The sequence below is a fragment of the Pelophylax lessonae genome, assembly GCF_965119305.1.
Source record: "Pelophylax lessonae genome assembly, chromosome: 5".
NCBI classification, from domain to species: domain Eukaryota; kingdom Metazoa; phylum Chordata; class Amphibia; order Anura; family Ranidae; genus Pelophylax; species Pelophylax lessonae.
Genome location: NC_138772.1, coordinates 516,816,661 through 516,829,191, shown reverse-complemented (window position 1 = coordinate 516,829,191; position 12,531 = coordinate 516,816,661). Strand labels below are relative to the sequence as shown.

Below are 12,531 nucleotides of genomic sequence, written 5' to 3'. Positions count from 1 at the left end.
TGCCAAGTTAGACCCTGAAGAGCAATATATCGCATAGTTCGCCTTTCAACACTTTACCTCAGTGGCAGGGCGAAGCAGCGGCCTTGTCGCATTCAATACAGATAGAAGTCCTCATGAGTGTGCATAGTTATCAAGTTGAAGTATCCCACTCATCCCTTCTCCCATCCAAGTTCAAATAAAATACAAAAAAACGAATTCCCTTGGACTGTTTACTGACTGAGCCAAGGACTTAAAGTGCTAAGAATTTACAAGATGTTGCTAAGGGTAACCCAGGAGAGTCTGTTCTCAGCAGCTCCCAAGGCAGGCTTGACCCACCTGCTGGCTTGTATACATTTTTGGGCAATTTTTAGGCATTTTGCCAAGGCACCCCTGAAAAAACATAAAGGTACCCCAGGGGTGCCGGGGCACCCTGGTTGAAAAAGGCTGGTCTAGATCATTAGAGCAACTGAACTGAGTTACAAATACTTTTGCAAGTAAGACAGTAAACATACATGAATTTCACTGGCGTATTCAGCTGCTTAGCTCAAAGACAGCTTTATATTTGTTCCCTGAATGTTGACCACTCAGTTAAATGAGAGGTGGTAGGAATGATGGCGGCCTTTCTCTTTGCTAGGGTGTTGCCTTTGCAATATTTGGCATCCATACATGGCCAAGTTTGATTAGGACAACTTCCCCTCTTCTGTGGGTAAAATGAAACTGTCTTACATCAGTTTCACAGATTAGCTAGAATGGTGGAAAAACTTAAAGTTATAGTAGGGCAGATTTACTAAAGCTAGAGAGAGTACAAAATCAGGTACATCCCTGCATAAATACCAATCGGCTTCCAGGATTTTTTTTTCAAAGCTTAATTGAACACACTGAAGTTAGGAGCTTATTGGCTACCACACACAGCTGCACCAGATTTTATACTCTCCAGTTTTAGTAAATCTCCCCCAGTCCTTTTTAAAAACAAGCATGTTGGTTATTGCTTGGCTATTAAGACACCAACTCTTTCCTTTCCTAGTTATTACAAATAATACACGAGTCGGGAGAATTACTTGAGAATAGCAGGCCGTGTATAGATGCACTTAAAGACTTCCAGAAATTTTAGTAAGAAGTGATTCCAATATAGACATTATCTAGTGCCATGGTCAAAACTGCTATTTCCCCAGGATTTTGCATTCAGCCACTCTAGTATTGTGGTCTAACTATTGGCTTGCATTAGTTCTGCAGAGATATAGGAGATGGCCATGGCTACAGCTGCCATGCAGTACAGCCCCCCTCCTTGCCATGCTGAAATCCCATGGAAATCAAAGTTTTATAGCAGTTTCGATTTAGCTGACATGCATCTTACCTTCCAAACACTGGATTCAGTTGCTTAGGAATATATCTGTCCCGGTCTTTTATCTCGGTCTTCCCCAATTTTAGAACAATGTATGGATCAGATTTTCCATCTGGATCAGCTGGGCTCAGATTAATTCCCTGTTATAAAAGCAACATGAATGATTATAGGTGTAGGTAATACAATTTATAGAGCAGCTACAGGCAGAGACATATATATATCAGAGTTAGCAGGCTTTTCACAGTGCTTCCAACTAAACCCTACATACTGTGCAGTTCATACCCCTCAATCCTGCACTCTGAACGTAGCGCACTCCTCAACCCTGAACTTTGAACTCTGCACTCTGTATGTAACACACCCCTGAACTCTGCACTCTGTGCATAGTGCACCCCTGAACCCTGCGCTCAGTACATATCGCACCCCTGATCTATGCATTTGGGGCATAGGGTACCCTTGAACCTTGCACATAACTCACTCCTCATATTTATTGCCCCTTTAAGGTGCCCCAATTACGATATAGTTCAGCATGGGAGGGCGTGGTTATGTTCCTGCACCTCCCAGATAGCAAGGATAACTTTCCACAAATTTGTTACAGTGTTGAATCATACGCCTGTTACCTTTCTGCACATTTTCACTGTCAAGTAGTACAGCAGAGCAATTAAAGCAGATATTCTAACTGACACTTTTAAAATTTGTAGCAAATATGTGTGGCAAGTCTTTAGCAAAGTTGCAGTGCTGAGTCTACAGAAAGAGCTCTGCAAGTCTACAGCATGGAAATTCAGCCACTGTGACCCCTGTGGTGGCATGACTATTGCACAACATACCTGAACCAGAACGTGCAGCAGACTTGCAGAATGTTTGCAAAGAAATGTGATCTTGAGTCATGCAATGCGGACTTGCTGCAATTGCGCAACAAACTTGTGAAGCCTGGCAAGTCTAGCAATAGCTTAGCAAGTCATTTTCAAACTTGCAGAGCAATTGCTTGCTATCTGGGCTATTCTCTGAGGAAAAAAGCCATGAATAAATTTATATAGTCTTATAGAGACAACCAGCCCATTGGGGGCAACCATAATGATGATGCAGCCTGCGATAAAATTGAGTCCGACACCCCATTATCTAGTTCATGTAACACTACCCTCCCCAGACAGTGCTGCTGTCCAAGGGTGTATCGGAGCCACCCTATAACAATATATTTAAAAAAAAAAACTGAAAACTAATGCAGCCACAACATCTAAGGATCGTCTAACTGTAATACATGACATTTTTGTTTTGGCTTTAGATATACTTTAAGCTGAGAAAATACCATGCACCCTCTGATTGGCAGGTGTGAGCAAGTTTTGAAAGCAAGCCATTCCACAGGGATCTAGAAGATGCTTTTTTGAAGTAACTCACTCAGAGATCATTGAGACCGCCCTGAGAAAAAGTCAGGTGACGAAACCGGTAGGGCATGGCTTACAGGACACTGATACAGCACTGCTCAAGCATTGGAAAGGAACTGCTTCATATATCCCTGCTCATGAACGGCTTGAGCAGAGGATTAATGTTACACAGCACAGATCCCTAGTGTCTGGCAGACACCATCCTTGTAAATGTTATGGAATTTATCTTTTATAAATAAAATAGTCTTATTATGCAGTATAACGCTATGTGTGGCATCCCTCTTTATCCCTCTATGTGATTCCACTAATTTTAAACTTGAGCTGCGGTGACCAAGGAGAGAGGAGGTCAAGGATTAATTAAAGTGCGAACAAAGCTTGATTGCTGGTTTATAATTTTACCAGCAATATATCTGCTGAGTTTACCCAGGCATTAATTACTGTGGTGGAAGGATCCTCACTGACACATCACAAGCACCTTCAAATTTATTTATTTTTCAGCACTATTGGCACTTTTCTGCACGGGAGGATTATAATAATGAACTTTATTCAATGGACTTTATTTATAATTGTTTGATATGAGATTATTAAGTTTGAGAAATATTTTTTAGTATTTTACTAATGCTCGCATTTTTTGCATTTTTTCTTTTTTGCACTTGCACTTTTTGCACACAAAAGTTATTGTTGTGATATAATTATTATTTGCTGATTGGTAATTTTTTGGGTTTATGAATATTATTGTTTAGAAGTATACACCATTGCACTGAAGCACCAGCACCTTAAGTTTGCACCCATACATACCAAGCAATTGATTTCAGGTGATTATTAGCATATATGTTTGCACTTAAGCACTAGCACTTTTAATTAGCATACATTTGCTTTAGCATTTTTTGTTTTACATTAATTTCACTACCATCCCATATTTATTCACCACCACCATTTATATAAAAAAAAAAAACAATTTTTTCTCGTAATACAATTTTTTCACAGATATTGCGCCTAATTTATTTTCCTTACCATGAGCAAAAGGAAAACTAGCTGGATCTATTATGAAAACTTAACAGAACATATGTGTTTTGAAAGTGAATATGAGAAAAAAAAAAAAAGGAATACTTACAGCCACAATATAGACACGGATGAGGACTTTAACAGAATGATTAGGTGGAATCCCCTGTGTGATTTTCATCTGCCGATTATCCATTGAACTAGATAAATCATCTATGCTCTTATAAATGCAGAAAGAGCCCTTGGGAGGAAAATTCACTATTACTTATATCAATGAATAATTAGAAATCATTATTACTTATATCAATGAATAATTAGAGATCATTATTATTTATAGTATTAATTTATTTAATAAATCCTCCATTAACTTCAATTAGTTCCACCATACTTTGCACTGCTTTCTATTAAACAATGTACCACTCCCATCCATTCCAGAGCTAGGGGATCTCAAATGAATGTGATTTATAACTAGTATATATACTAGTATAACATGCCCAGTCCAGTGTGAGCAAGAAACCAGTTGTAACTTATAACAAAATTATGTAGTGGACATTGCTAGATCCCAGCACCCCATTACTGCTGCCAAATGCCCCAGGTCTGGTGAGGCATACAGGCATTGCCGGGCAGAATATTAACCTGCCTGACATAGCCTGCATAGTTCTGACACTGATGTTATTCAGTCAGAGTCAAAGCTGGAGTTTTGGGACATGGAGCCACTTGTCTCTCAGCTAATTAACCAGTGATATCTGTAAAATATTTAGCATCCAGCCACCATGAAAATAGTGGGGCACTTCACCACTAACCACCCATATAATAGGGCATTACACTAACCTCCAACATAAGGGGGCACTATACTGACCACCAAATTTAAGAGGGCACTACACTAGCTTCCAACATGAGAGGGCACTAAACTGACCACCAAATGTAATGCTACACTATACACTAATGTAAAAAGACACTACACCAATGACCACTTACTACCAACATAATGGGGCAATACTCTAACCATCTGTGCAATGGCACACTACATCATCAATGTAAGGAGACACTACATAAATTACATAAGGGGGGCATTTGCCATTGACCACCAATATAATGGGGCATTACACCAATGTTATGGCACACTACACTGACCAAAAAACGTAAGTGGACTGTTCACCAATGACCACCAATATAAGGGGGTTCTTCTCTTCTAACCAGTAATGGAGAGAGGCACTACACTGACTACCAGCAGTGAGTGACATTCCTCTACTGACTACCAATGACCAGAAATGTAAGTGGCCACTTACCCACTGATCATCAACCTGAAGGAGCATTACCCAACTGACCACCAGTTCAACGGGGTACTACCCTACAACCCACCCACGTAAGAGGGCACTACACCGGTCAACATCGTAAAGGGACAAATCTCTCATTGATTTTAAATAATTTGCAATAAATATGTTCACTAAGAGAAAATTACTTTATTATAATTCATCTCTTCTTAAGTTTGTGTCCCTCAATTTCAAAATGAAAATAGAGGAGCTAGAACAAGCAAAGGTGGGAAGAGTCAATAAAAACTCCTAGGTGAACAAAAAAATAACTAATTTGAGTGAAGGTGTCATTTATTTATTTTTTTATTTTTTTGATCTGTTTGAGTAAAGCAAAGAGCTCAAAGGAAATCCAAATACAGAGAGAACCACTGTAGTGACAGATACACTATTTAAGTTATGGCCTATTTTCTACCATGTCAGCATCAAAAAAAATCACTCAAATAACTTACTTTGAATTTACCGACAATTCTGTCATCATGGACGCTGTGATCTTCATCGTTGGCTTTGCCTCTTAGAAGTTCAAACGTTCTGACCCAGTCTTCAAAGTTCTGGAATTCGCTCTCCAACTCTCCATCATATATCTGAGACAGTAAACACAGTGGGAAACAGCTTAAGATATTTGCGATCAATAAATAAAAACAGCCAACAAGGATAAAAAATACTCAATGGTTTCCAAATCCACTTATCTGACATACACAAAAATGTCAAATAAAAATATTCTTTAAAGATAATGATTACTTTTTTAACACTAAGCAAGAACCAGCTTTACACAATACCAATGTAAATCAATTTTTTTTGGGGGGGGGGGGGGGGATATTGTGCTATAATCTATGGCTGTTTTGTGGATTCTCTGGAGTGGATGAGACACACTTACCTGTATATTGGATGCTTTTCAATACTGAGACATGCATGATCTAAAAAGCTGACCCCGTTCGAAGTACGTACATGCCTCAGCCCTTAAAGTGACACTAAACTCTAGTTTAAAAAATTCTATTCAAGTATTGTATATATTCTTTACTCAACGAGTCCTTTCCATAACTCTTAGCCTCCTCCAAATCTCCTAATTCCTTTTTTCAGCTGCTGTGATCTGACCTCCTTTTAGAGGGTGGCTACCTTCATTTTTCATGGTCTCACTGTATGTAGGAACAAAGCCACTCTCCCTCTTGCTCACTTCCAAGATGGCCTATGAACTATGGGATTTGTAGTGTGCACAGAGCAGTGCACATGACCACAACTAACACGCACTGCTTCAAACAAATGGAAGAGATAGGGGAAAAGAGAGGTTTAGGGTCTCATGGAGGACATTACAAGAAGGCAAAAAAACACAGTAAGAAACAATTTAATAAAAAATAGACTACAGGGCCATTAAGTAGTGGAAGTGTATAGGTTATTTTGGAAATATTAGGAAAGGTTTGGACTTTGAGTGAGGTGTGCTTCTAGACCAAGGCAAGGCGTGATAGGTGATCACACCAGTTCAAGACAACAAAAGATAGTTAATAGTACAAACAGATATTTATTATATTGTCAACATACATCATAACGGTGTGAAACTTCATGAATTGCATAAAAATGACAAATACAAGATGAAAATAATACATCACAGTAAATGGGGTCATGATATAAGTACATGAACAACAAAACTGAATGAATGGGAGCTATTGAGCCAATAGGATGCCACCTCCAACTTATCTCATGTTGGCATGCATTGTCACTATCTGTTACATTATTTATCTGATCTTGCATTACCAGCTCCCATTCATTCAGTTTTGTTGTTCATGTACTTATATCATAACCCCATTTACTGTGATGTATTATTTTTATCTTGTATTTGTCATTTTTATGCAATTCATGAAGTTTCGCACAGTTATGATGTATGTTGATGATACAATAAATATCTGTTTGTACTATTTACTATCTTTTGTTGCCTTGAACTGGTGTGATCACCTATCACACCTTGCCTTGGTCTAGTAGCACACCTCACTCCCAACCTTTCATAATATTTCTCGAATAGGGATGGAAACACATGTTTCCCCCATGTGCCTCATTTAAAGTTCCAAACCCCTTTTCCTTTATACAGGTTATTTTTGGAGAACAAGGTTATCGCTTAGTGTCACTTTAAGAATTCACCCATGTCAAGTGTGTATATGAATATGAAGCTCTTTATACACTGTGGGGGCAGGATTGTCTCTAAAAGTTGTAATTAGCTGGCCAAAACAGACTAATAGTAACTTGGCATGCATAAGCCATGAGTAAGTGGGTGGCAGGTTGTGCACCTTCTTTAACTTAAGTGGACACATTGAGGCAGGTACCACATGGTATGACTGTCAAGTCTCACAAACAATGACACTGATATCTTGAAAGAACGGGGAGCAGTGCCATGTCAAACTGACCAATATTTCCCATAGATGCCAATGAGCGCTGAAAGCTGAAAATTGGTCTGGACAGGAAGGCGGTGAAAGTATCCTGTATTTAAGTGGTTAAGGGAAACCCTATGACAGAATTTAAAAATAAAACGGCATGTGGTCCCCCCCCCCCCCCCAAAATCCATACCAGGCCCTTTGGGTCTGGTATAGATTTTAAGGGGAACTTCACGCCAAAATAAAAAAAAAATAAAAAATCGGAATAGGGTCCCCCCAAAATCCATACCAGACCCTTTAACAAGGGGGCCCCAAGATCCTGCCCCCCCCCCCTATGTGAATAGATATCGGGTACCCATACCCATTCACCAAAAAAGTGTAAAAACCACAGGAAACTGTTTTTGACAAGTCCTTTATTAAAAAGAAAAAAAATAGTGGCCCTCGATGTAAATCCGCTGTCAATCACGATGCCCACCGGACCCGAAAAATAGAAAAAGTTTAAAAATGATTTGCCTCCTAGTGTTCGACCCATCACTAGGGAGCAGTTTAAAATGCACATACTCTAAAAGGACATATTGGGGAAGACATTAGACAGTATGGCTGTCATGTCTCTTAAAGAATGATATCGATTTTTGGAAGGAACAGATACAGCTTTTTACTTTTGGAGGGTGGTTGGGTAATGCTCTCTGGAACAGGTAGTTGTACTATTATGTTTTGATGACCAAATAATTTATTTTTGTCCATGATTTATTATTATTATATAGTAATATTGACTTATTACTACAGTTATGCAGAGTTCCTCCTGAACTAGTTGTCAGTATATAAATGTCATGCACATGATTATTTGGAAGACTATTGATAAAACACGGAAAGCGTTTCAGAGGTGAAGTGACCAATCCTATGATAAAACTCAGGGGGTCCATCTACACCCCTTAATGACGTGCATGGGCACGAAACCTGTAGGGAGGAGCTTTGCATGCTGACGCCACACTGCTGTATCCTTGTTTGGGATTGGCGGCTATTGCTATAAGTTTGGCCGTTTATGTTTTTATACTGGATGTACATCCTTTGTTTTACTTGTATGCCATTAGTTTTACAATAAATTACTACACCATAAACCTTTTCTCGGGCTCCGTGGGGTGAGCACCTTTTTGATCAAGTTTCAGTGCGAGAGACAGTTTCACCTGTGGAAGAGCCACTTGATGATTGCTGGGAACTCTTAAAGGATATTTTGTCATTTTGCCATTTACCAATGGAATTCTGGTGAGCGCTTATTGGTGAAGAAAGTAGCACCGGAGTCACTTTATGCAGTTAGGCCCCTTTCACACTTATGCAACCTAAAAATCACATGATTTTATCGTGATTTTGACTGAACTTGAGGCAATGCCTATGTCTATAGACCTCAAAATGCATTAAAATCGTCCCAAAGTAGTGCAGGGACTACTTGAGTCTTTGCGACTTGAAGATGCACAGATATGAACGCTACTCATTAGAAATCATGGAGTATGACTTGTCATGGGACTGTGCAGTCCCATGTCGCAGGAAAAGTCGCACAAGTGTGAACGGGGCCTAAGGCACTTCTGTCACCTTTCATGTCTGATATCACTTGGGCATATACTGCTATTGGATGACTTTTACACTTTTTGGCACATACTTTTCACTTTATGGACTTTTAGGATTTTGATTATTCCTTATTTGTATGATGTAAGATGGTCACATGCTTGATTTATGTTTATTTTTTTTTTACAAATGGCATTTTATGTTTGAAGTATTGTAGCGCTGCACTTTTTATTATTGAATTTGAAAGACTGTTCAAGAATAGGACAATGTGGATCAATCTATAAATTTTAACCCATCCCTATAAGAAAGAGTATTTGATATGTATATTGCATGTTACTAAGACAGCAGGTCAACAGAATGGGGGAGGTTGGTTAAACGGTTTGTCAGTTCACCACAGTTTTATGGCTATTTGTCTTATTGTGTACAATACATTTTTGTATAGTAAGTGAAAGGCAATCTTAGTATTTTTTTTTTTTATAAAATGTATCGAGCAGTGGTTTGTTTAGCCTGAGAAACATGTAAGTCTCAAAACGCTCCAACAAGAAAAATCCCATTAATTTTATTGGCCCCTGTTCACATATGAGCATTTTGTTGCCTGAAGCAAAACGCCTGAAGCTCAAAAAAGTACATGAGCTTCTTTTTTGGCAGATTACAGGTATTTATGTTAGATGCCAATGCCTGCCTCCTAACGCCTGCAAAAAACGCCTAAAAAACTCCCCAAAAAAAGCCTGAAAAACGCCCAAAAAATACCTGAAAATGATATGCTCAGGTGTGAATGGAGCCTAATTCTATATGCTTTTTATCTTGACTTGCTACAAAGTTACAATGTTGCAGTCTGATCACTGGGGAGGAGACCGAGGAAATGATTTCTCCTACCTGCAGCAGGCTGACAACATCAGCTATAAAAAGTTACTGAATTGGTGCTCATGCACTTTAACCACTTTACCTCTGAAAGATTTACCCCCCTTCCTGATCTGGCCATTTTTTGTGATACAGCACTGCATTACATTAACTGACAATTGCATGGTCATGCTACAATCTACCCAAATAAAATTTAGGTCCTTTTTTTCCCACAAATAGAGTTTTCTTTTGGTGGTATTTGATCACCTCTGCGGTTTTTATTTTTTGCGCTATAAACAAAAAATAACCAACAATTTAAAAAATATATATATATTTTACTTCTTGTTTTAAAACACATCCAATAAAATTATTTAAAAATCTAACTTCTTCATCAATTTAGGCCAATTTGTATTCTGCTACATATTTTCTGTAAAAAAAAAAAGATTCCAATAAGTGTATATTGATTGGATTGCACAAAAGTTATCGCATCTACAAACTATAGGATATGTTTCTAGAATTTTTATTTATTTTATTTTTCACTGGTAATGACGGCAATCAGTGATTTATAGCGGGACTGCGATATTGCGGTGGACAAATTGGACACCTAACAGACACTTTTTTAGTGATCATTGCTAAAAAGGTATCAAAGTAATTTCTTAACAAAATAAATCATGGAGACATGGATGGAAGGATAAGATTGCTTTGAATATTAAAAATGAATTAAATTGTGTTTTCAGTTTGTGGTGCTCAGATACAATTTACAGCATTGTCATACTCAATGACAGTCACGCAGGTAATTGTAAACTTTTAAATCATGTAAAGCAATCAATAGGTAGTGAATCTTTTGGATGCACGCAGTTTAACTCTTTGATAACATGCCGATAAGATTCACAAATTTTAAAAAATATAATAGAGGCAGTAAGGCCTTTGTCTGAGCCTGGGCAATCTGATCATCAGCTTATTTCACCTGCGCAGGAAACCCAGGTACTACCTGCAGCTACCCAAAGGTCCCTTTCACATGGGCTTTCCGATCCGGTCCGCTTGTCAGTTTTTCAGGCGGACCTGATCAGATGCTCCATGCAGCCCTATGGAGCAGCGGATGTCAGTGGAGACATCTCCTCTGACACTAGCTGCTATCCAATCCGATCCTGTCCGTGAAATCTGGATGGATGGAAACCCTATTTTCCATCCGTTTGGAGGATCGGATCAGATAAGATCGGATGAAAACGGACAGGTGGTCTGTTATCATCCGATCTCCCCACAGAGCGGAGACGGAGCTGTCATCTGCCTGCTCAGCTGGGATCGGCGGATCCATCCCCACTGAGCAAAAAAGACTCAGTCGGGCGCACTGCCCGTGCGAAAGGAGCAAAAGACTTAAATAACTGTGTGCGGCAGTACTCGGTTATACACTGGTGCTCATATACACATGAGTCCTTGCACAGGCATATGGGAAAAAATAGACATTTTTTGCAGCACCTGGGCTTTCTGAGCAGGAAAATACAGTTGTGCTCATAAGTTTACATACCCTGGCAGAATTTATGATTTCTTGGCCATTTTTCAGAGAATATGAATGATAACACAAAACTTTTCTTTCACTCATGGTTAATGTTTGGCTGAAGCCATTTATTATCAATCAACTGTGTTTACTCTTTTTAAATCATAATGACAACAGAAACTACCCAAATGACCCTGATCAAAAGTTTACATACCCCAGTTCTTAATACCATGTATTGCCCCCTTTAACATCAATGACAGCTTGAATTATTTCATGGTACTTGTGGATGAGGCTCTTTATCTCCTCAGATGGTAAAGCTGCACATTCTTCCTGGCAAAAAGCCTCCAGTTCCTGTAAATTCTTGGGTTGTCTTGTATGAACGGCACGTTTGAGATCTCCCCAGAGTGGCTCAATGATATTGAGGTCAGGAGACTGAGATGGCCACTCCAGAACCTTCACTTTATTCTGCTGTAGTCAATGACAGGTCGACTTGGCCTTGTGTTTAGGATCATTGTCATGTTTGAAAGTCCAAGTACGTCCCATGCGCAGCTTCCGGGCTGATGAATGCAAATTTTCCTCCAGTATTTTTTGATAACATACTGCATTCACCTTGCTATCAATTCTGACCAAATTTCCTGTGCCTTTGTAGCTCACACCCCCCCCCCCCAAACATCAGCGATCCACCTCCGTGTTTCACAGTAGGAATGGTGTACCTTTCATCATAGGCCTTGTTGACTCCTCTCCAAATGCAGAGTTTATGGTTGTGGCCAAAAAGCTAAATTTTGGTCTCATTACTCCAAATGACTTTGTGCCAGAAGGTTTGAGGCTTGTCTCTGTGCTGTTTGGTGTATTGTAAGCAGGATACTTTGTGGCATTTGCGTAATAATGGCTTTCTTCTGCTGACTCGACCATGCAGCCCATCTTTCTTCAAGTGCCTTATTGTGCATCCTGAAACAGCCACACCACATGTTTTCAGGGAGTCCTGTATTCCACCTGAAGTTATTTGTGGGTTTTTCTTTGCATCCCGAACAATTTTCCTGGCAGTTGTGGCTGAAATTTTAGTTGCTCTACCTGACCGTGGTTTGGTTTCAGCAGAACCCCTAATTTTCCACTGCTTGATTAGAGTTTGAACACTGCTGATTGGCATTCTCAATTCCTTGGATATCTTTTTATATCCCTTTCCTGCTTTATACAGTTTAACTACCTTTTCCCGCAGATCCTTTGCCAATTCTTTTGCTTTCCCCCTGACTCAGAATCCAGAAAT

The 12,531-nt window shown here is 39.3% G+C and overlaps 1 protein-coding gene across 1 annotated transcript in view; it reads right to left on the bottom strand.

Moving 5' to 3' along the window:
• The window catches only part of FER1L6 (fer-1 like family member 6), a gene marked incomplete at its 5' end in the record, with an annotated part of 316,530 nt that overhangs the window by 68,294 nt on the left and 235,705 nt on the right, over positions 1 to 12,531 (bottom strand). Inside the window, 3 exons of the mRNA XM_082257934.1 lie at positions 1,334 to 1,461; positions 3,815 to 3,943; positions 5,465 to 5,596. Of these exons, the coding sequence (XP_082114060.1) occupies positions 1,334 to 1,461; positions 3,815 to 3,943; positions 5,465 to 5,596 (389 nt within the window). The remainder of the gene's footprint in view (positions 1 to 1,333; positions 1,462 to 3,814; positions 3,944 to 5,464; positions 5,597 to 12,531) is intronic.